Source organism: Accipiter gentilis, chromosome 2, assembly GCF_929443795.1.
Source record: "Accipiter gentilis chromosome 2, bAccGen1.1, whole genome shotgun sequence".
NCBI classification, from domain to species: Eukaryota; Metazoa; Chordata; class Aves; order Accipitriformes; family Accipitridae; genus Astur; species Astur gentilis.
In genome coordinates this window covers 9,065,543-9,090,790 of record NC_064881.1, presented here as the reverse complement: position 1 = coordinate 9,090,790, position 25,248 = coordinate 9,065,543, and the positions used below count along the sequence as shown (strand labels likewise).

At 41.7% G+C, this 25,248-nt stretch overlaps 1 protein-coding gene across 1 annotated transcript in view; it reads right to left on the bottom strand.

Annotated features, from left to right (window-relative positions):
* Window positions 1-25,248, bottom strand: part of LOC126048203 (chloride channel protein C-like) — an 81,856-nt gene that overhangs the window by 12,130 nt on the left and 44,478 nt on the right. The window contains exons 12-13 of the mRNA XM_049822865.1: window positions 24,194-24,360; window positions 5,998-6,177 (exon numbers count right to left, since the gene is read on the bottom strand). Of these exons, the coding sequence (XP_049678822.1) occupies window positions 5,998-6,177; window positions 24,194-24,360 (347 nt within the window). The remainder of the gene's footprint in view (window positions 1-5,997; window positions 6,178-24,193; window positions 24,361-25,248) is intronic.

Here is a 25,248-nt window from a genome sequence, read left to right as displayed (position 1 = left end):
CTGGCAGTCCGGCTCCATTAGACCTGACATCCTTCGAGCGAGAAATTAGAGCGGGGAGTTTGCGGCTGACCAAGCGGATGTTTACGACCTCCCCTGAGTTTCTGAGGCAGAAAGATGGAACCTTCAGCGTCCTCGCCAGCGCTCCCGGCCTCACTGAAGGAAGTTTCCACATCCAGCCCTGTGCCAGCGATGGGGTCCCGCTGGGTTGGCCAGGGGTGTCCGCTCTGCCGGCCCGCGCGGCTTTGGCTCAGCCCAGCTGGGCATTTGTACGGAAAGCTCACAAAACTTAGAGCTACTGGCGTGATTACGCTGAGGAGCAGGCTCTAACTCACCTTTCGGAACAAGACCTTCAGAAGTAATTACGCTTTATTTTAAGAGCGATAAAATTGGTTTTCCGGAATGTTACACCTTGTGAAATGTCTTCAGATGGGAAGCCATGCTTCCAGTCACTAGGCATGTCTCGAAGTCCAAGCTTTGGTAGCTTTTCAACCGCACAAAGACCACAGCTTTTGAAGACATTTCTTTTCTGATTTAGAGCACAAAGATCTATTTTTTGAAAGGATCTTAGATTCCCAACTTTGTTCTGAAAACGGGAATTAGGCACTCTGAACACTTCACTTGTATCAAACAAACTTAGTTTGAGTAAGGCAATTACACAGTCAATACACTCCCATACAGCATATCAAAATGTGTAATAAAACAATTCAAACAAACATGGTAAACTACAAGGATTTTTTACAACTTTACCTACAATATTTTTATTGAAATTTCTTTTGGGCCTAAAAATAACAATTTCCATCAACCACAAATGCTGAAGTTTCAGTAAACTTGATGGGTGGGAAGAGACGGGTTTCTTAGGTGAAAAAATACACACAAAAATGCAGACATTATGCCAGAAATGTCACATCCTGCACAGAAGTAGCAGAAAACCAAGTTTTACCCATTTCTGCTTAGACAGATATATTTTGTACAGTCTTGCTTACAGTCAGAGATACTGTGGTTTCTGCATAATTACTTTCTCCCAATCAAATTAAATCAAGCAAAAAAAAATTTTCCTTCAGCTAAAAGGTAGACAAACAAAATGCAGAGCAATGGCTAACAGCTGTGTAGGTAAGAGTGCAAAGGCAAAAACAAGGAATCCAGCCTTCAGCCTTATGACAGGAGAGCTATGTATTGTACAGATCTGAGAGGTTCAGGCATGAACAAAATGGCTTCTTTTTTATGGTAAAATTCCCAAACAGGCTACTCAGTGGTATTCATCAGCCCAGTAGTTTCTCCAGAAAAATTGTCTCATAGACGTGTTCAAGGCAGAAATTAAGATTGCCGGGCAGCACTCCAGCTTCTGCCTCTCTGCCGCACTTCTCCTCAAAGGAAAAGGAGGGGACAGATCCTGGCCTAACAAGACACCAGCATCCACCTGCTTTTCTTCAGTGAATACCAGGAGGATTTAACTGCAGTACGGAAACCCTGCTCCTTCATTTTCCTTGGCAAAGTGAAGTAAAAGCAAGAAAAGCCACCAACATCAGAACAGTTCCTGGAAGGAACATGGTATTCGTCAGTCACAAATATGCAGGAAACCTACATATAATAAGCCATAAACCACATCTCAGAAAATAAAAGCACCTAGGTAAAGAGCACATTGTCATCCATTTTGGTGGAAGAAATCAGAGAGTACATGAGCGTTACAGATGCATGTGGAGGGAAGTGATCATCCATGGGAGGATGCACAGCACGGCAGCAAAGACGTTGCTGATGACCGTGAGCTATCATCGCCCTCCATGTTCTATCCCAGCCATGTCCACAGCCAGGGAAAAGAAATTCGTTACCTACAGCTTTCCTCCTCAAATCCTCTATGTCTTCTGTTTTTACTGTGGTTTACATTATAAAGTAACCTCTGGCAAAGAAGATGGAGCAGCAAAACACAAGTGATGATGTGTCTAATCTCTTCATCATGTCAAAGAACCACTTCATTGCCCCACAATGGCCCTACACCAGTACATTGTAACATATGTGGAAGTGAAAAAATAGCTTTTTTCAGTTTTGGTCTCACAGAAATTAGGCAGAAGCATAACTCTATCTTTTCCCTCTGGAGGAGGATCTGGAGCCACAGACTAGAGCAGCCAAGGCAAGAGAGAGCCAGGGGACCTCCCAACATCTCCTCAATATGCATTTATAACCTCACGCAGTGTCTGGCAGAAACTTCCTGAGAAGGAAGGCAGTGGTCCTATCCTCAGGTCTCTCTGAAGAATGAATTCCACCTAGCCAGGAGGGCATGCCATTTAGAGCATGACATTTATAGCTCTCAGCAGACTCTGGGCTAACACATTCATAACAGCCCTGCTCCCTTCCTGCAGTCGCTGGGGGAGACAGTGGTGGCATTTCAGCTGCAGTGCAAAAGAATAGCTTGTTTTATTCTGATGTGCAAGTATCATCATTACTGTGGGAGAAATGAAGGGGGGAGGCAAGTCCCTCAACCCTCTGCGTTGCACACAGTAAGTCAATCACCCCCATCAATGCTGTTCATCAAGTTCAGCAGCCACACGTTCCTCAAACCGAATTCTGCAAGGGTTTCCCAGGCATGCACAGAGCTCTGCCTATGGCAAAGTGTCAAAATATTACTCCAAGGAGATCTTTGTTTTGGAAACTTGCTTCTCAGCTACAGTTTGCTTCCTCTTTAACAATTTTAAAGCCAAGGAGTTTTCTTTAGTAGTTGCTTTTGGTTTTAGTCTCTACTGCTTACTCAACTGGGGAAGATAACAGCTTCAGATTTAGGTCACCCATGTAAAAACGTGTTTGGTGATCTCATCTTGGTCCCCAGTGGGTAACCATCCAGATCACAAAGAGTAGGAGAAAAATCTGGCCCCACTAGGGAGATCTGGAAGATTTGGGGAGGGGGGGGAGGGGGAGGTTATTTGTGGGGTTTTTTAATAAAATAGGAATATCTGGGTGTTTGCTACAGGCCAGCACTGAGGTGCATTTGTAGGCCCATGCAAGTTCCAGCCAACATTGCTTGGCCACAATCCTTCCTTGTGTAAGAACTGACATTGACCTTTTCTCTTCAAAGGGTCAGAATCACTCGTATGTATTACGAAACATAACAACACTTTGTCCTTGTACAGCAACTCTCATCACTACAGTTTCCAAGTGTGGGCAGGTACTGAATAACTTTTACATTTGGTCCAAATTTACAGTGTTTCATCCATGCTTATTTCATGAGAAGAAATGTTACAGAAAAAACACATAAATGAGAAACAGTTATTAAAAAGTTATGAACTGCTGCTGCCTTCATGCAAGCTTAGCAGATTGTTTGCTTCCTTTCCTTCATTAGCCTGTGGCCCCCTTCTTTTTAACCTAATAACAACATTTTTGTACTAGAAAACAAAACAAAACAAAACAACCACGTTTGAGAATCAATAATAATGCCCAAGGCAACTCGCAAGGAAAACACCATGGCAATTACTTTTTGCATCTTCCCCAAGCCACCTTTTTTTAAAATATGCCAGGCAAGCCACATTTCCTCCACTTTAACATTATTGATGTACTAGATGGAAAAATAACTTATCATTCTTCTGCCTGTGGTCATGTCACCCCCACATGGGATTACATTGGATCTCATAAGGTAGGAGATTGAACAGCATCCTTCTCCTTTAAGAAGTTCACAGCACTTCTCATCTTGGTCTTAACAGTTACGTGCTGCAAGAGCTGTAATTTTATGAGTAACATGGAAAACCCGAATCCTAACTGCTTATGGTTATGAATACACTAGTTCCATGACACATCACATTTTTGGAGGCTTGTTTCAGAGGATGGTTGCAGAGCATTCCCTTCCTGGTGTTGGTGAGAACAGCAGAACAGCAAAGTCACCCGTGGTCCCCGCTGGGGACGAGGCACCCAGAACTCATCACACAAGTACTCTGGCTGCTGGACACGCACTGGGGCAAGAAGGGGTGTCATCAGAGCACCCCAGAATGCAATGCTTGCTCCCAGACAACATCTCTGTATGGGTTTCAGTGGAGCGAGCAAGCGACTGGCCAAAAAAGCCATTTGCTACTTCTTTGTCAACCATTTAAAACATTCATTATCTTGGTTTTACTCAAAACAGTCTAACAACAGCTCATTTATGCTGAAAGTGGCAGGGAAACGAACTTTTTCATTCATCCGTTTTAAAAGGCTCTAACAAAATGTACCATAAAAGTTCTCTGGGGATTAAGCAAACCACAAGCCTACCAGAATTGTCAGGTAGCATCAGCTTTTCTCTAAAGGTGCCTCTCTTTGGAATGTGCTAGTGATCAGCCTTCCATCCCCCCTTTTTGCTTTCTTCCACAACACTTTGCTCTGCACTACAAAGCACAAGGGTATTTACATAAAGTCAGCATACTCCTCAGCAGCCTGGGATGCTCACTGCAAGGTGATTTGTTGAATTAATAAGGAAATGATGAGACTATAAATTGAATTTAAAAGGAACTTTGGCTGTATCAGTTGTTAGTGTGTGTTCTAGTTTCATGGCTGTAGGCAGCTGAGAAGTAAAAAAGCACACCAATTTGTGCTATATAATATCTTCAGATTGGTGCACAATGCAGAGTATCACTCAGAAACTTGGGGTTTAGTGCCTTAGCACATTTCTTATTAATAATGTTTATGATAGCATCACCATGAGGGAACAAGAATACATATCGTATGCAAGTATATGATACTGCATTTATTGATGTCATTACTCCTGCAGGCCACTGTGACCCAAACAATGTCCACTGTACAATTCTCATTCCGAGCAGGTATTTCTCTTCCTAAAAGGTTCATTCAAACTGTTTCACTTGTCAATGGAGCAAATTCACAATTTTAGTAAACATTCACACCCTTCCCATCTTCATGCTCCAGAAGGGCAGCTGACCACATTGCTATGAGTTAAGTTCATGTGATCCAGCTGCCAGTAGTTCATCCTTGAAAATTTGTTATAAAGCAGGCAAGCAGACAAGTCCTAACCAAATTTCCACTGATGGTGGACAGATAACATTTTTCCCCATCCAAACCAACAGAAGAAAATGCTTTTATCCTTGTTTGCTCACAGATAGCTCCCAAATGCCACACAGTTAAGGCATTAAACCAGAAGTGGATAAAAAAAAAATTCTCTACAAGAAAAGATGTAGAATACTATGGTCATTCATTCAAAAGACACCACGTAAATTATGAAAGATTATGATATTACAATACAAAACCGGCCATGTGTTTGTATTACAGTTATTGGAAGCATAATTCATAGGGCTTTGCTGTGTGAAGTCCTATGCAGTAGGAGTTGCATATGCATCTTCTCCTTTCCTCTAGGATACTCCAGGTGGAAATTAAGCCACTGCCTCTGCCACTGCTGAATCACCACTCAAAGGACAGGCTTAAGAGACCTTCCTGAAGGGATGAAATCAGTCTTGTAGTCATATGAAATACAGTACCATAAGCACTTCATTTATCAGGAGATTTTATATGCTTTTGAGAGTCCCTCATATGGCAAGGATTCCTTTAGTCTAATTCTTGTTTACCCTAGCATGTTATTTCCAGTGACTTTGTTGCTTATCTCGTCTGTGATATGATTTATGTTAACTCATTTCCTGTAAAAGCATACACTAATAAAATGGAAAAAAAATGTGATGAAAGAGCGGGCCAGCTTTGAATTGGCATGGGACATTTCATGAGTAACTAGATTCAAATCCTTTTATATTACTGTTTCAGTGAACCTTTAAGGCTCTGAAGGGCAATATGCCCTTTTTCTGCAGTTCCTGTAAGATCATTTCATTGGTGCTGTTTCCATAAATACCCGATGCAATAGATAACCTTGTACTAGAAAGGACCTAGGTCCTTTCTTTAAAGGACACCTGCTCTTCATGCTAAAGAAAGTAGGAACAAGTTCCATATCCATCCCAAATAATCTTTACAAACAGATGCTTAAAGAGAAAAATTCCGATAAATGGCCAGAAACATCACATGACATGAATCTGATAGCACTTTTACCTTTTAATAGTTCCCTGGAACACCTCTGCATGGTCTGGCTTGGGCCTGCAAACCACTGGGAATCCACCATGGCTTGTACTTGCAAGAAGCCGAGCCAAGGAGGCAATGTTTTCCTTCAGGTGAAGGACTCTGACGCCAGGCTCCATGACATCCCTGGCAGAGAACAATTCCAGGTTCAACCTGAAAGACACAAAGCAGACAGCCAAAGGATTATTTAGTAAACAGGAAATGAGGCATACTGTACCATGTTAGCGTTTGACGAGTTTATAATGTGTTAGTAAATTACTTCAAGATGGAAACCAATCTGCTTTATTTGCACATGTAAAAAAACTAATTACCCAATAAAACTGCTTATCAAGCATTGCCTTTCTTTGTGTGAGATACATGATAAATTCAACCATATGCATGACATGGTCATCCTAGACAGGATATCATAACACTCATTTATCAATTTGCATGACTTTTCACATTAAAAAAGGATTTTTAATCTAAGCTGAAATCCTCTGGAATTCTGGCTGATATCAAATAGTTTAAAGTTAAGCACTTTGGAGAAATTCAGGCTTACACTTATCATTGCAATACGGTTTTTTGCAGCAGTAGCAGCTAGAAGGATAGGCCCTTCAAAGATAGCTTACAGATCATATATGGCTTTTCCAGTATTTTCTAACGCTTTTCAGGTTCTAGGCAAAGTTTCAGGAAATATGAACATACAAAATTGAAAAACAGGTGTACCCACTATTTCTGACAGTAGGGTGAAATGAAAAATAAAGATACTTTCTGCAAAATTCAGGAGTAATTTCTATGGAATTACAGTAGGCCAGATTCTTACAACTGAAGCCAATGAACTGCTCTAGTTTTGAGCTCGTTTTATATTACCTATTTTCAAAAAAATACATTAATTATTCTGACTATCATCTGGACACACCATAAGCCAGAATCTCCTGTTCAGACACAGACTGACACAAACCACAGAGACAACTGGAGCATAAATTTGCCCACATCCTGTTTTACCAATGTACCTTTCATCCCTGTGGTAAAAGCAACTCTTTCCATATGCTGTTAATTATTGTCCTCCCTCCTGAGAGACACAAGGCTATTTTTGTTCATCAGTTACTCTGATGGCTTGTGATGTGACCACCTGCCTAAGAGTAACTGAACTGAGAAGACAATGCACTTCATACATGGCACCTACACAGCTGTGAAACAAGTTTATTCCTCTCTAAACTAGGATAGATTTAAATGAATCCTGAAAAAGAACAGTCTTATATGTGTCGAATCACGTCATACCCACCCCCAGTTATATGAAACAGACTGTAGGCAATGAAAATTTGGAACACCATCTTATGACAGATCCATGTTTCAAGGGACCAGAACACAAACTTATGGAAATATGAACCTGTCTGAACTGCATTTTGCTTCTGAGTTAAAACGAGCGGTAGTTTACCTTGCAAATCAAAATGGCAGAGTGCAGAATTTAGTATCAACTACTGAAAACAGAATCTAAAAATCCCAAAGAGATCGATTTTTTCATTCTTAATCTCACTGAGTGCTACCAGTTGATGCAGTACAAGTGATGGAACTCAGTGGGAACCACAGATGCCGCTCAGGATGAGCTGCTGTCAGAAATGTGCCGCTGAGGCTGTTTGTTGCGTAAAAAACTCCACCAGAGGAATTTTATTTTTCCTAAATGAGTAGATTCCTGTTCATCTTCTGCCTTTTTTCCATCTCCATAGGCCAGATAAAAATCTGTATTTGCTTGCCTTAAGCTTTGTCGAGAAATACTATACACTGTATTACTATTAAAAGTACTGTACCTAGCAAAGTGGACACAATGTGAAAACATGATTAATGATAATAGCTACTTCCTGAATTACATGAAATATGTGCAAACCCCAAATGATTTTTAAATAAGAGCAATGTGAACACTGTTGCATTCCAGCATTTTCTAGAGTGTATTTCTTAGCCATACATAAGTTTTCCGTTGTCACAACTTCACAGTTTTGCTCTGTTGCACAGAAAGCAAATGTTCCACATTACTGCAGAAGTCCATGAAACATCCTTAGGTTTTGTCATTTGTATAAAAGCGAGGGATAACTCGTTACACACTTCTGTGATCTTGGCTTTATCTGTATTGTCTGCATCAACTATACGCCTTTCATTATCACTGGCCAGCTTTTTCGGATGTAAGAACATACTAAGGAGTAGCACTGATTCACTGCTCATTGTCAGTGACATTTCTTTCAATGAGTCTTCTGTCTGTTGCTCTAAAGAATAACCTTGCTTTGGGGGTGGAGGAGACAAGCAGGCAAAAGAGTTGTTTTATTAAAGACTGTTACAAGGCCAAGGCATCTTTAAATAGAATTGGCTAAAGAAAGCCTTTACCAATAAATTAGAATTAAAAACAAGCCAAACTGGAGTTGCATCTATAGGATTGTAAGAATCAAGGATCATTCAGGTCAGAAGGGACCTCAGCAGTTCTCTAGTCCAACCTCCTGCTGAAGGTAGACTCAGCCATGAGCTCAAACCATGCGCTTGGGCCTTTCTCCTTCAGGCAGTGTATGATCCATTAACCACCACACTTTAAGGCCAACCACCCAACCATTTACTGTACCATCTGGTTGTTCAGCCTTTAAACCGTAACATCTTATCTTGGATACAAGAACATGATGCAAGACAGTGTCAAAAGCCTTGCTAAAGTCAAGGTAAATGACATCCACTGCTCTCCCCTCGTCCACACACCCACTCATTTCTGCATAGAAGGCAATCAGGTCAGTCAGGCATGGATTACCTTTGGTCAATCCATGCTGACTCTTCCAGATAACTACCTTCTCCTTCATGTGCCCAGAAATCTGTTCCAAGAGAACTCACTTTCATGATTTTCCCAGTGACTGAAGTGAGGCTGACTGACCTGTAGCTTTCTAGGATGAACTTTCGGTCTTTTTTGAACACAGGCACAATACTCATCATTCTCCTATCACTGGGGATCTCCCCCAGTCTCCACAACCTTTTAAAGATGAAAGACAGCAGACTTGCAAAGACATCAGCCAGTGCTCTCTGCATCCTTAGATGCAACCTATCTGGTCTCATAGACTACTGTTGCTCAAGTTTTCACAAGTAATCCCTCACTCAGTCCTTAGCTACTGCTAGTAGTTCTCCTTGAATCCTTACACTAAATTTAGAGACCTAGGAGTCCTTGTTGGTAGACAGTGAAGCAAACAAGGCATTGAGTGTCTTACATATGGCTGCTGTCACTAAATCATGCGTCCAGAGCACTAAACCTGTTCTGCAGTTGCAGATCTGGATGTGGAGAAGGAGCCGTTTTCTTACTGCCAGGAATCCCAGGTCTCTAGCCTTCCCCATCACGGCAGTCTCCAGTTGCCACCCACAACCTACCAAGGTCTCCTGGTGCCTCTCCTTCTGTGTGGCTGGGAGTTCAGGCTGTTGTTAAATGGGTGCTTAACACGCCTTTACCAAATCAGCCTTCCGAGCAGCAGCCAAGATCCAAAGATGGCAAAGGAAACTCACAGAAGAGCCAGAAGGAGAGTATAAACAGTGCACAGGAGCCTAAAAACCATCCCAGGCACCTACATGCACACTGACCTCCAACAGCCATGCCAGCTGCCCAGGCCGTGCTTGCAGCCCTCCAGGCAGTTGTGCTGCCCACAGGCCAGTTAGACAGCAAACGTATGCCGTGCCCAGGCATCAGCCCCTGCGGGCAGGGTCCCTACCGTCGGTGGGTCCCTTCTCCTGCACAACTACAAGCCTGCCCAGATGCCTCCCAAGAACACTTTGCTTAGCTGGTGAGTGCCACTGCTGCTGCACGCTTGCGTTTATGCAACAAAGCCCTCGGTTTCACAATCCAATTTCAAGCAAGGACATTTCATTAACCATTTTGAGAATGCTTTTTTATATGGAATAACAAGAGGTACTTACATTTGGATTTTATCAAGTAGATTTTTCTTACATGATTAGACTTACCTCAAGGAGAGACACAGAGCTGTAGCCACACTACTAAAATAGATCTCACGTAAATTTTTCTTTTATAGGACATGTGAGAACATTTTGTCCAAAAATGTAATTCACTCTAGTAGCGTAATGTATTACAGTATTAAGGCTATTTCACCAAAGTTATGATATCCAAGTTTCAGGTTCCTTTCAAGAGCACATGCATGAGACTGGATATAACATGGAATGAAGACAATCTATCTGCCTTATGACCTAAATAAAACAGTCATTTGGTAGGAAGCCAATATGCCTGAATGGTAAACTGTCTCGAAATGATTCATGGAAATGTAGTTCGGGCCCTGTTGCTATTAAATCCAATGGAAGTTTTCCCACTGAAATAAATTGTTAAGGATCTAACCATAACAGATCTAATCATAACATGGAGGTTTCCTTAGGCAACACGCAGTACAAGAGAACTTTACTTCAAATAGGATTTACTCTATATTTTATGCAAGTTTCAAATTATTAAAAGGACTTAAAGGGGGGGGGAGAGAAGCATAATCCTAACTCAAACACACTCCAAGGACCAAGGTGCATGAGAACACAAGCAGCGCTGCTTGCTTGGATTTATTCACACATGTGCCCTCGTCTTTTTTAGCTGTCCCTCCCGTCCCCCCCTTTCTGCACTGAGAATGTTTATCCATTGACTCGCCACAGGCCGTCCTGCTCAGGACAGCCCTAGGTTTTATTTGGGCTTCTTGTAAACCATTGTTTTATTGCCCTGACTGGCCACTGCATCTTGTATAAGTAGTTCTCAGGAGGTTGTTTTGAGGTTTGCTTAATGCTTGTGGTGATTTTCAGTCTGAGCATAGTCAGGACTCCAAACAATTGAGAGGCCAGGCTGGTTAGCTTAGGTGAACATCATCAGGTTGGAGGTCATCAAAATTATTTACCTGTGCTATAAACATCGGCAAGTATTAGAGCTATTCAGCCCTAGTTTCTACTATTCACGCATCTTCTGAGACTATGGCATTCTTTTTTTAAAAAATACACTTCATTTGGCCAGAAAAACTGAACAGATTTATTTCATAATTTTCATTCTAGTACAGAACCAGCCACACTGCTATGAGGACCCGGAGCTGCTACTACATTATAAATACAGTTTATTTATATTAGCTTTCTTTCGCTCTATCATCTTTAAAGAAATCCCACTGTGAATAAACTCACAACATTGCAGGAAATTGCTTACATTTAAATACAAATTCTTTTTTTTTCTTAAAGTTATAAAAAAAAGATTTCTACATACTTGTCACAGGCCCACCAATTTTCTTTTCAACAAGTTGTTTGGTAAAAGCAAACTATGAAAAAGCTATCCAAAAGTTACATGCCAATATTGATCTCACTATATAACAGAAGAGTATATATGTACTACAGAAATGTTAATCATGTGCAGATGACTGAATTCAGTAGTTTTGCAAGTGAATTCTGTGGAAAAAAATGGTTCTTTAAGTATGCTCACAAAATACCACTGAGATCAATAAAGGGAAACAAAAAGCTCTATAAAACCTCCTTACGCTGGAAAAGGACATGACTTAAATTAAATTAATTTTAAAATTAATTTGCTCCACTCAGTGCTAACCCCTGAAATAGACACATTCAAACTGATTTAAAGCTAATTAAACCAATAAAATCACCGTGTGCATTGATGTAAGTGCAGGCATGCTAGTGATATGCTTTTGTTTAATTAGATCAATTTAAAATCAGTTTTCAGTGGAACTTTGCATGGCAGACAAGGCCTACGACTCCTTGCTGTCTCTATTTTAGTTGAACACTAAACTGAGTGAGAAATTCTTCTAGTTAAATCAGGAGCCAAAAGTTTGGCAGAGTTCAGTCTCCGTTCAGTATATCTACAAATATTTACATTGACTGTAAGAGGACAAGCTTCCCAGCATCCCCTGGTCCTGGCTCCCTCAATATCCTTAAATGAGGGGACATTTAGCTATTCAGTCTAAAGGCCTTTTGATAGTACAGCACTTATTGTGAAATGTGTTGTTTGGGTTAGCTGAATGTCTCTGTCACTTATTTCCCAGCGAGGATTTGAAAGTTATATATGTTCAGCAACTACTGTATGCTAAAGACAAATGGATTTCCACAAGGTCTCATAATCTGCTGGGAAACTGTCTCTCTCTAATGCTTGAAAAATTGCAGAACAAAAAAGAAACAAAGGAAACAGACAAGAAAGCCTTTGTGTTTTGGAAAAGAGATGGATTGGGGAGGGGGGGGAATGTTGAATGTTTGGGGCTTTTCTGCCAAGAGTTTGCTTTTCTGTTCCTTTATCCCTTATGAAGTTTTTCCCACCAGCACTGTCAGCATAAAATACTACTAAGTTAAAAGATAGCTCCTACCCACTTTGCATAGATGTAGCTGTTTATACGAGGGCATTTAGCTTTAAAAAAATGAATTAGGTTGTGCATGACACCTTGGGACAAGCAGGTAAAGGATCATGTGAGTGGATCCACATGCTGGAATTACTCAAACAGCAGCTTAAAAGCTACGGCCTCAGCGCACCACATGCGAAACCGTATATAAAAACACAAAGGTCATGGTTCTTGACTTAGTTTTCACAGTGCAAGTCCAAACCCAAATTTACAGATTGTAACTAGCAGCCTACTTTAGCCAGGTCAGTACGAAGGGGAGTACGGGCATCTAAACATTCAGAGCTACTGACGGTGCCTGCTCACTACTTCCACCCAAACCTGAAGGCATCTGAACACACTTGGTGTTTCTATTCAGAACTGTGCATTTCCCCACGTGATTAGTAGTGTGTGTGGAAATGTCTCAGTCCAAACAAGCAGCTGTCTGGCACACACCTGCTCTCAGCCCTTACACGTATATCGACAGCACTGCGAGTCCAACACAAGGCACTGCACCATGACCATTGAAGAAAGGCATCCGACAGACATGACCTATAGAAGACTACATTTGGTGGAAAGGTGAGTGTTCTGAAATGGATTCTCACCTCAGCCATGGGGGATCTGAACCCTCACCTGGGATCTCCAAGACACGGGGGATGCTGAAGCACACAGGTTCTCAGGGGGCTGGGAGCAAACACCCTCCCACCGAGGCTGCTCAGCTGAATGGTCAGGAAAGGAGGACCCCTGCAAGCAACGCCTAGCTGGTTCTAGAGACAACACATATGAATGTGTGTAAATGTACACAAAGATCCAAAGATGGATTACCAATCATGATGTCTAATGGGCTAACCCTTAACCCTGGTGGACATACTACTTATTATTACTGTATTCAGAATGGGAATGATTCAGCTATGCTTGTATTTTTCAAATTTCTTATCTGACCCTGTAGGAATCTTCCCCCCCCCCCCCCCCCCCCAAAAAAAAGTAAAAGTGTTAAGCTTGTGTTAAATCCATCTGCCCTGGCATTATAATCAGAGGCAAAGAAAGTAATTTCTCAAAATGATACCAGTACAAGCTATTTAAACTGAAAGTAATGTTTCAAACAAACTTCCATAGGAATAAAGTGAGAGAAGCAAGTAAATTGAGCACTAAAATAAATACCTTGTGATCTTGCTTATAACCAAAGAAACAGGAAAGTGCATGTTCTCTGGATAGATCACTGCAGAGCAATTTCCAAGGGAAATTCACAAAATACTAAGCTGGCTCTTGCAGTTTGAATGCAATGACATGATGAGTTTCTTGTAAACGCATGCCAAAAAAACTAATCCAAACTGGAAAGAAGAGAGGAAAGCTCCTATGAGACAGTTTTTATAAAAGCTTCATTCAGGGCCTCCACCCTCATGTACTGTACCAGCCACCTTAGCTTTTCCACTCTGCCTGGTCCAAGAAAGGACCGACTAATATATTAAAAATGTTGGCTTTAAAATCTTTGGGAATGGACAGTGACAGCAATATATGTTTTAATAATCAGACACAGATTATCAGATGACCTTTTAGTCAAAAGGAGGTACAGAGATTTAGGTCTAACACACTACAAAACGAGTAAACTAAGTAAAATGGATGGGAAAAAAATATGAAAAAGATTTCAAATTGCTCGGTCTCTCCAAGAATCAGGCACTTTCTAGTGGAAAAGTGTAGTCAAGTTATTAAAACATAACATTGGGTATCTGGAGATACAGATTATACCCTGTTCCCAGTCCAGTAAATAGAAGGTTTTGACACTTAAAACCAGGATTTCAAGCAAAAGCACTTCTCATTCCAGCTGTACAATCAGCTTCCTTGGGAAAGGCATTTAAGCCCTCAAACTTCAGCATTCCCATTTCTAAAACAAATCTAGCCCATTTCTTACACCACAAGCACATTGGGAACCATAATTATTTTTTCATAAAAATAACTGTAAGCTACAACTTTCTACGTATATCCATCATTTTAAAAAAATACCTATTTAACTAACCCCCCTGCTCTCTAAGTACCATTCACATGCAGCACATGTTTTTTCGTCAGTTATGACTTACGGCAAGGACCCACCACTGCAAGTGGAGAATACGCGTGTACTTACATCCCAGTTAAAAATAAGATCATGAATGCTAGTATTACTTATCTACTCTTCCAGAAAATGAGTGGCGATCTCCCTGCACCTGACGGTGTATTTATAATGAAACACAGTCAATATATGCACCCGAAATTCTGGGAATGGATTTTGTGTGTCTGACTTGCTTTCTCTCTCTCCTTCTTTATCCCCAACACCAGGACTCAGCTTCCTTAGGCTTTTTCCATCTGCTGACGCTTTCATCTCCCACTCACCTACTGTCACAACTCCACGTATTGAATGGCAGCAGCTAATAAAACTATGCTCATGGCTTTATGACTTTCCATAAAACTACTCCATTCTGAGCCTTTTTTTTTTTGCCTTATTTCTGCTGTGGCTCTGTGTACACTCAGTGTACTGAAGAACAAGCCTCCCTTGTGATTGCACGAAATAGCATTTAACAGCTTCGCAAAACTGATATTATTTCTAAAATGGGTATTTCATTTCTCAAACATGCTGAAATTCATTAAAGTATTTTGTGCCATCTGTTTCCTCTTTGTAAATAAATAACTCTTTCCATCATGGCAACCACTATGACAAACTACTAATATTTATGAGGATGTAGCAACACTCACAGGAACAGAAAAAGTGACATATATGTGAACAGCAAAGAGAATCCATTTCAGCTTAAGGTGAACTTGGAAGCAGTCCCCAGTGCCAGAATGAAGATGATATCCTTACATGTTACTCGGGAACACTGAGGTGTAACTCTTGCATAAAAGGATGTCTGTATTCCCCTATCCAGCAAAGACCCCCATGGGATTTCAGCCCACTTCGAGTCAGACCCACCATTTCTTGAATGAGTTCAAACAGTTGTTCAACGACATCTTCATGAGATTGGCCACTCTGCCGGCACAGCTGGCTTTCTGGTGAGGTTGGCTGGCTCTAAGTGGAAACTGTCAGTACCTGCCAAATGGTGGCCAGACACCAGAGCAGACTTAACTAATTAGTGGAAAACCCCATCCGATGGCTGGATGCGATTTCTCTCTGTGTGTATGTGTGAGCTCCACCTGCGTGCTACCACATCTGAAGGCTGCGGTGGTACCCATACAGGCAGCCTGTCCTCCCAGGTGAGCCAAAATGGAGTCAGTCTCCTCCTTGCTGGGCCAGCAGAAGCCGTTTCAAGTTTCCCACAGCTGAAAGTCACTGTGTGCATGTTTTACGTAAGGGCCTGTAGGAGCCGGAGCGGCTCGCTTGCTGCCCACCAGTGAGCTGTGAAAAACAGGTGATTAGTTCCAGATGCTGCTTCAGCGCCTTTCCTTCTGCGGAGAGTGTGCAGAAGTCACCTCTTTCGGTTTCATGGGAGTCCCCAGAAATGGGAAACACACCAAAAGTCAGTGTGGCTTTGTTATCCCTCCCTCAACATCAGACAGGCTGCAGCAGCAACTTAGTGTCTGTGGAAATGTTTCTTCATGAGCTGAAGGGAACTGTGTTACACTTGTTATGGACCTTACAGCTGATTCATGATGGACCTTACAGCCAGAACCAGAAGCTCATATTAAGTTCCCATCCGTTATCACAGCATGCCCTATAGTTGCAGCAAGTTTGCCAGCCCTGTGACAGTCCCATTCACACTCTAACAGGAACCTTGCTTTGGACAGGCAAGAGAAGCGCCTTGTGACAGAAACCAGAGGAACAGGATAGCTGCTTCAAAACTCACTGTATTTGATCTGCCTGTTCAAGCCTCCAAACTTTCTCCCTAAGGTTGTGACCAACTGCACCAAACCAGTCTTTCAAACTTCTTATAACTATTTCTCTTAAAAAGCTCGCTACAGGAAAACCATTTTTGTCACCACTTCTGAATTATAATAAAAGAAGATCATGTAGCTGCATCTAATAATTTACAGTACAACATGCACTTGTAAATTCAAAACATTTTCTTCTTAGCATACCGTGATCACAATCAGTAGATAATTTTGGTAGAACTTGCCATCTACATTTTGCATAGTCAGGGGCAGGGGGGAATCCAGCTTTAATTGTTTATGAAAAAAATGGGGCGATAGAGAACCTGAGCCTGCACTTTTCAGACATATCAGAAAATATAATTTCTTAGAGCCTGAAAACATTCCAGTGTAAAACATTTTGGACTCATGGAAAGGTAATTGTGCAAATATACAGGCCCTGTGTAAACATTAAAGTATTTACAAGGTCCTCCAAGGATTTCAATCAAACAGATTGCTGGCTCATCTTCGCTATCCTTGTCATTATATTGTTCTGTATTCATGCTTCTATTGTACATACTTGGTTACGAGAACTGCGGTAACTACCAATACATTTTGAAGTGCAGTAGGTCAGCAGTGAGCTACTACTCAGCCTCCAGCCTTTTCTATCAAAGGAGGGTGCTGCTGGCCGGGTCTCCCCTGGCCCTCTTCTTGGCCAGCTCCACGCTTGCTCCTCATCCACTGCTCTGTGTAAGCCTGCAGCTCCTAACCTTGAGGGCACAGCGCTAGCTCCAGCTCTCATGCTGGACATTTTAGGAAAGGGAACGGCTAAGGGTAGGAAAGGCTTATTTTAGGTTGGAGGAAGGGTTATATCTGCTGGTATTTATTGTAGCATGGGAAGAGTAATTTGTTTTATTTGTTCAGACTCTGCTCTAAAAATAAACAGTAACGCAACCAGAATCTTGGGCATCTTTATATGGCTCTACCAATCTAAATAAATATAGTCATTTTGATTCATGCAGTACCTTTAGGTAGTAGCTTCATTAAATAGTCAAAGTTAGACCAGGTCAAAAATCATCTTCTAGAGTTCACAAGAAATTTTGCCTTTTACATGAGGCCTTTTGTTTAAGAATTTGACAATACTTGGCAAAGACAACAGATGCTGAAATTCACAAGAGGTATATAAGCACTATTTTTCCTTCTGTAAATTAGAAGATTGAAAAATAAATTGGTTTGGCCAAAGTAACATACGGAAATGGGGCAGACTCGAAAAGAGAACAGTCACTCCTTCGTCTTCTGTTTCTCTCCATATGGCCTTCCTCTTCCTGTCTCATCTGAATATTCATGTTAATACGATTACACTGTCTGCATGTGACTTTTTCGTAACAGATGTTATTCAAATTTGGACAGTGAAATCACTTCATGCTAAATATGAAATTTTGGGTGAAATTTAACAGTAAAAAAATCTGACGAAACAGTGTCTCCAGTCGCTGAAGATTAAGCCTGAAAAGGCCCATTAGGTCACTTTTGTAGATCACTCAGTGTCACTGAGTCTTGTTTTTCCCCAAAATCCTGTAAAGAGAGATAATCAGATCTCCTGGAAACTACAAAGCTAAGTAGCCTTGTTTACCACCACCTGTCATAGAGCAAAAAATGCATCAATAATGTAAGTATTGGGGTTAATATACATCAGTAACTCTGCCCAGCTGGAAGTTCACCTTCCATTCATGTTCAGATTAAGACAACCTTCTTCACACAGATTCATGTGCACCAAGTCTTCACTTTTTTTTTTTAGGAGCAGTTCTGGATAATTTGGAGCCAAGCACAGCCTGAAGGCTTGAGCACAGTGAAGCAAGCTAGTATCAGCCTCTTGCCAGTTTAAAAGGATTGCAAAAGGAGACAGGCTAGACTTTCCTACAGAGATCTGTGGTGCAGAGGCAGGAGGGAGCAATAAGTCCTTTCACCCATCCCACATGGGCACCACCAACCCCACGTTGAAAACAAAGCAAGGCCGTGTTGCTGTTGTTCCACGCACATAAAGTGACATCTGGCTCTGCCACAGCATTTTAGTCAGGGGATCAATACTGCCATTTATGGCTTGTACAGTTGCTTCTCAGGTAATGGGATCACACTAAACTCAAAACCCAGCATGGGAGAGTAGGCCAAAAAAAAGGGACTAAAAACGGTTCTTTGCCATGTTTGCTTAAGCCTGACAGAGAGGCAACTTAAAGCCCAAATGTAATTTTAATAAATCTCACCCACATCTCAACACCTTCCCTCCATCTTTTCTGTAGCAGCCAGGGTTCTCCTCAAACAAAGCGTGGCCTTGTTACAGCCCCTCCCTTTTTCCTTTGTGCAGCCAGAACAGGATCCAGCTTCCACCGCAAACACTCTACAAAAGATGGGCTGGATGCCCTCTGATGTGAAAACATTGCCAAGTCCTCCCCCTAATGATGCCTCTCAGGATGAAAGTGCCAAGCAGCCATGAAACGCACCGGCTTCTCAAAGAGGCGAGACGGGATGCACCACGTGCATCTCGGTGAGTCGTCTTTGAATGAACACTTGTGTCAGCAAAATGGGTAAGGAATCTTTTAGTGTAGTGCTTGCTAGTCTAGGCCCAAACCTAAAGCACCCCCCTCCCCCCCAAAGTCCGGTGATTTTCAAAATCCAAAGCCCTCATCTAAAAAGGTCGATAATTACCCCAAATTTTATAACAGGCCAAACTGGGACCTTGGATCCCAAATAACCCTCAAACTTGGGTTGGCTCAAATTCTGGATCCAACGTCTGTGGTATGGGCTAAGGCAAAACTAGAAGGGAGACAAAAAAAAATCAGCCTTGCCCCATGGATCTTTAATATAGGGCCACCTCTGATAGACTTTAAAAAAATATAATGAGAACACTATAATATATATTCCAGCCAAAATTGTTGGCTCCCAAAACCAGCTTTATATGGTATGCAATACAGAAACACCCAGGAGACGCTATAAGAACTTTGACAAGGCTAATATTAAGCTAGAACAAAACAGAACTACTGGCACCAGCTCCACTCAGCTCTTAAGTAAACTTGTCCCATTAAAAAGTAGCCTCTAAGATATTTTCTCTCTGAAGTGTATAGTAGCTTATAAAAAGCAGGAAGGGATGCCAAGTCATAGATGTGTTCAAGTACTCCTTACCCTCATTAAAGAACATTCCCTGGCAGCCAGCAGCTTTGAGTGTTCCAGTGAACCAGATTTTATAAGGGGGGTGTTTACAGTGGTGTGCGATGTAGCTGGAAATCATGGTGCACCGTAGCAGCCCTGTACTAGATACAGCTGTGTTTGGAGCCTTATCACCCAGGGCACAGAATACAACCGGCAGTGTGATCAATGAGGTTCCAAAAAACTAATGAGTATTAAGAAAACAAATCTCAAGCCTCTCTGCTCCACAGGAAGAAAGGCATCCAGAGATGCCAGTGTCTAAATACGGATTAGGTAGTGAAGTACCACTGAGGATCTAGGTCTCACTTCTACCAGTTTCATATATAACAGTATTTACAGAGTTGTCTTCATAGTGAGCATGTATATAATTTAGCTTTCTCATGTACCCACTGATTTCTGCAGCAGTTAGGAGTTAAATTCTTTTGTGGATCTGGACCTTAATGCCACTCCCCATCTTGTTAATATAAAAGCTATTTTCTCTTCTCAGTTCAGTGTCTAACACATCTTCTGCCTGGGGATGTTATCCAGCCCTGCAAGAGGAATCAACAAATGATTGAATACAGAAGGTTTTTTCATCCTTAACACCGATGAAGTACTGGGAAAGAGAAGATCTGCACTTTCTCTCTAACAGTATGAGTGCTGAGGACCTAAAAACATGTGTTCTCTTGAGTTTCTCATTTTTCCTCCCTGCACCAACCAGGCACTGTTTTCCAAAGGCTTTTCAGCTTCAGTTGGAGAAGGATCCCAATTTATGTGGCATTTCCATGGCATTTAAGCAAGCTGTTATCCAAATTTTTCACTCTGCATACACAAATACAATTTATCACCTGTTTATAAACACATGCTAGCTACTAGTTCCTACACAGCGGACCCCTGTCCCTGTTATGATTTGGGGAATCCAGCAATGCACAGTTTATACATTTTGTGATCTTACAGAATAATTAATATGGAACAAAGAGGATGTAGAACCTGCCACACACATAACTGTGTCACCTACACTTTCCCAGAGCAGCAATAACATGGTTGCAAACCCTGAGCCAAGCTGACACAACCAGAGAAAGAGGATAGCCTGCACAAAATTACATCTGGGTGTAGGCATCTGAAGATAAAAATACTCCTGAAGTGTAGCAAATAAGTGGAACTTAAAAACAGCAGAGCCTCACATACTCTGGGTGGTCACTCTGAGATAAAAGAAAGACTAGAAAAGCAGATAGGCAGGCTCCCACAGCATCTTGTTAGTTGCAGGACCAGTCAGAGAGAAAACAAATGAGAAATCTTGGTCCGCAGGGAAAACACATGGAAAGAAAAGTCACGGCCGTCACCTTTCTGTAAAATTTTGACTCAAGTTTCAAGGATGCTCAGAAGCAATGAGGAAACAGAGATAAGGAAACATGTACAGGGACTGATTTTTTTAACTGTCTTGTCTTAACCTGTGTATTTCTCATGGTAGGTAAAGTAATGGGATCTTGGTTTTGGAATTCTTACAAAGACTGCATGTTAGGCTTCATGATTTGTTTCAGTTATAATTTTTTTACTTTAGGAGGCAGATTATAAATCCAGAGTTCCCTTGAGTCAATATTCAGGGTTTGGGATCCCAAAGGTATAAGACAGATCTAGGGATCAGTTCAGATCCTGGAGGCCTAAGGTGGCTGAATGGTGAACCTTCATTTGTTTGAGGAGATAACAAGGTAACAGAGCATACAAGAAGTATGTTGGAGAGGCCAAGAAATGGGCTGCCTCCATAGCATCACAGAAGCATAGAATGGTTTGGGTTGGAAGGAACCTTTGACAATCACCTAGTTCCACCCACCCCACCCCCGCCCCACAGGTAAGGACACCTTCCACTAGACCAGGTTGCTCAAAGCCCCATCCAGCCTGGCCTGGAACACTTCCAGGGATGGGGCATCCACAACCTCTCTGGGCAACCTGTTCCAGTGCCTTGCCACCCTTATCATGATAAATGTCTTCCGTATGCCCAATCTAAACCTATCCTCTTTTAGTTTAAAACTGTTGCCCCTTGTCCTATCGCTACATGCCCTTGTAAAAAGTCCCTCTCCAGCTTTCTTGTAGGCCTACTTTAGGTACTGGAAGGCTGCTATAAGGTGTCCCTGGAGCCTTCTCTTCTCCAGGCTGTTCAACCCACACTCTCTCAGCCTGTCTTCACAGGAGAGATGGTGTTCCAGCCCTCTGATCATTTTTGTGGCCCTCCTCTGGATCTGCTATAAAAGGTCCGTGTCTTTCTTGTACTGAGGACCACAGAGCTGGATGCAGTACTCCAGGTGGGGTCTCATGAGAGCAGAGTAAATAGAGAGAATCACCTTCCTTGACCTGCTGGCCATACTTCTTTTCCTGCAGCCCAGGATACAATTGGCTTTCTGGGCTGCAATTACACATTGCCAGCTCATACCTAATTTTTCATCTACCAATATCTCCAAGTCCTCAGGACTGCTCTCAATCCATTCATTACCCTGTCTGTACTGATACTGGTGATTGCCCCAACGCAGGTGCAGGACTTTGTTGAACTTCACAAGGTTCACAATGGCCCACTCCTCAAGCCTCTCAAGGTCCCTCTGGATGGCATCCTTTCCCTCAAGTGTATCAACTGCACTATTCAGCTTTGTGTCATCTGCAAACTTGCTGAGGGTACAGTCCCACTGTATGTCATTAATAAAGATATTGCACAGTACCTGTCTCAATACGGACTTCTAAGAGACACCACTTGTTACTGATCTCCATTTGGACATTGAGCCACTGACTGCAACTCTTCGGATGTGGCCACTCAGGTAATCCCTTACCCATCAAATATACCATCCATCAAACCCATGTCTCTCCAATTTAGCTAAAAGGATTTTGTATGGGACTGTATAAAAGGCCTTACAGAAGTCCAAGTAGATGACATTCATAGGTCTTCCCTTGTCCACTGATGCAGTCACTTTATCGTAGAAGGCCACTAGATTAGTCAGGCATGATTTGCCTTTTGTGAAGCCACATTGGCTGTCTTGAATCACCTCTCTGTCTTCCAAATGCCTCAACATAGCTTCCAGCAGGATCTGTTCCATGATCTCACCAGGCACAAAGGTGAGGCTGACTGGTTGGTAGTTCCTGAGGTCCTCCTTTTTAAAAATGAGTGTGATGTTTCCCTTTTTCCAGTCACTGAGGGCTTCACCTGACTGCCAAGGCTTTTCAAATATGACGGAGACCAGCTTAGCAACTACATTTGCCAGTTCAGATGTGTATCAGTCTATTCAGACTATGTCTAAGAGGATATACACTAAAACTTGGCAGCCTGTAAAGTGTCTAGCTATAAAATCTTTACCAAGTTGTGATACTATGCGTTTTGCTTCAGAGTATCATTATACTCTGTGACCAAGTTATCCAGAGACTTTCTTTAATGTTCCTGGAGAGGAAAGGGAAAAGAGTGGGAGGGAAATTAAATTTTTTTTTATATATATATATATAAATATATAAATATATATATATATATTTGTACTTCAAGTGAATAGGACCTCACTCTGAACCAGGAGAGCAGCTATAATTCTTTCCATGGACTTGTCATCTAACTGGAATACCATGGGAAACTTTATGACTTCTTCCCCTCTGTTTTATCTGCCATGGTACATATAGAAGTCATCCATAATGTCACAGATTGTTTTTATTTCCTCCTACCACATTGCTGGCTCTTTTTCCTCTCATGTCAAATACAGTTAGATTATACCCAGCATTCACTGTGCCTGCTAAAAAATTTCAGATATGGCTACATTTGGAAGAAAGTTATAAAGTGTGGAGAGAATGAGTCACCAATATCTTATTCTTCTAAAATGTCATTTGAAACTAAGAGATTGTCCACTAGACCTCAATACTGGGAGAAATGACAGCTATAGTGTCCTGCATATAGCTTTGGTTTTGGATATGTACTACCCAAATATGCCTTAAGAAAAACAAAAAGTCTTTCTATGGTAAATAAATGAATTCATTTTTCCTTCTATTTCTTCACTACATTACCTAATTCATCCCTAGACAATATCTTAAAGAGTCAGCATTTCTGCTAATTATTTTATAGAAGACAATAGTACAGAGTTCTCACTAGCTACAGATAAATGTAGACCCAGCACCCTCATTTAGGAGAGAAAATAGTTCTTACTACTTTTTATAAATGCCCATGAACAGAGTGAAGTTTTGGATACTGGTCCACACACTGGAAGATACACAGGACAGGTTGGATTAACATAAGTTAAAAAATAAAAACCGTAACTTTTTCCCAAGCTATTCATTTAGTCTAGTCAGTGGAGGCACTCCCAGAAGACAATTCATCCTACCTGTCTTAAAGTTCTATCCTTGGATGGCAGGAATTGCTGCCTGACAACGTACATCTTACAGTACCAAACACACAGGAAGCTCAGAAATAGCATCCAGAGGTCGGGTAAGGCAAACTCCACCATAAGGAACTCTGCATACCCTTTTGTTGTTCCTCCGCTCTATGGCATCTGCTCACAAGAAAGAGTCACAACAGTCTGTGAAAACCTCTACTAGGTTATCCATTGGACCAACTGGACCACTAATAAACAGCATCTAACTGGGCATTACAGAGCACTTACTGCTCTCAGGACTCTGGTGACAGTGGTAATTCAGATCCTACCATAAACTTGGAGAGAAAGGGAGTCTCTTTTGTTCTATTTGTACAGCACATCACACTGTGGGGATGTTGTTCAGGATCAGGGTCTCCTTTTACTCTTCTGTGCCTCCAAGTTCCAGGTCTCAGAGAACCCACACAGTCCCCGTGTAGAACATGACACAAAAACCTTACAGATTGGCAACATAAGAGACCTCACCATTTTCTCCTGTGACGAACAAAAGGTTCCACATCCAAGTAGGGAATGCATTTCAGCTTCAGGAGGGAACTGTACAGGGACGCGTTGAACAAGTCACCAACCATCTTGGCCACCATGACAGCTAGCATTATCAATAGCAAGGACTGGACATCATTTGTGATCTCTACCTAAGGAGAAAACAGAACATTTCCATTTATTTCATATATCTGGAGATGATGGCAATGGTTGCACAGGACTACCTACTTCTTTCACGAGGGAATGGGAAGCAATTCAGCCTGCTAAAAGTGGAAAGGCACTCCCCCTCTTTTCCCAGGGATAGGTAATCAATCAAAACTTCCACCAGAGAGTCTTGGCTGATGCAGTGACAGCTCCCCCTCCCGTTCCTATCAGCTTGAAGCACTGCACTTACATTAAAACTCACATCTGATTCCTATATTTCAGGTGGCTTGTGATAATTTTGAAGTATCAGAGGAGGGCAAGTAAAGATGGAATAGCCAGATTGCTTAAAATAGCTTGGCATTGTGACAAATATTAAAAAATGCAAACGAATCCAAATATTTTTTTCTTGCTCGCTGAGCTCAGGAGATATAAAATTGTTTTCCTCTACTGCTGTTTCCTGACAGAACAAGTTTCTTGTACAAACACTGTCTTGAAGGATGCCAGAAAAGGGAACAAGAAGCTTTCAGCAGAAGTCCAGCTCAGAAGATCAGGCAGCAGGAACATCACACAGTTACCACGCTGAACAACATTCGGCAGTACAAGGCATGGTGCAGGCATCCCTGTCCCCATGATCACAAAACTATGAATGCGGCACTGCAGCGCTGGTTATAGAGAAACATATGCACAAATTACGGTATCTCCCCTAAAACATCTTTCCTAAGTATACTTGCACTTTCTCCCTATGTAGTGAGGCTATAGTCAGATGAGTGGCAAAGTGTGTAGCATGTCTTAATACTTTATCCCCCTTCAGCTATTTGTTTTTACCTCCGTGGTTGGACACAGCCACTGTAACAGTACTGTTAGCTCACTGCAGCATAAAGGTAGACTGAGTTCAC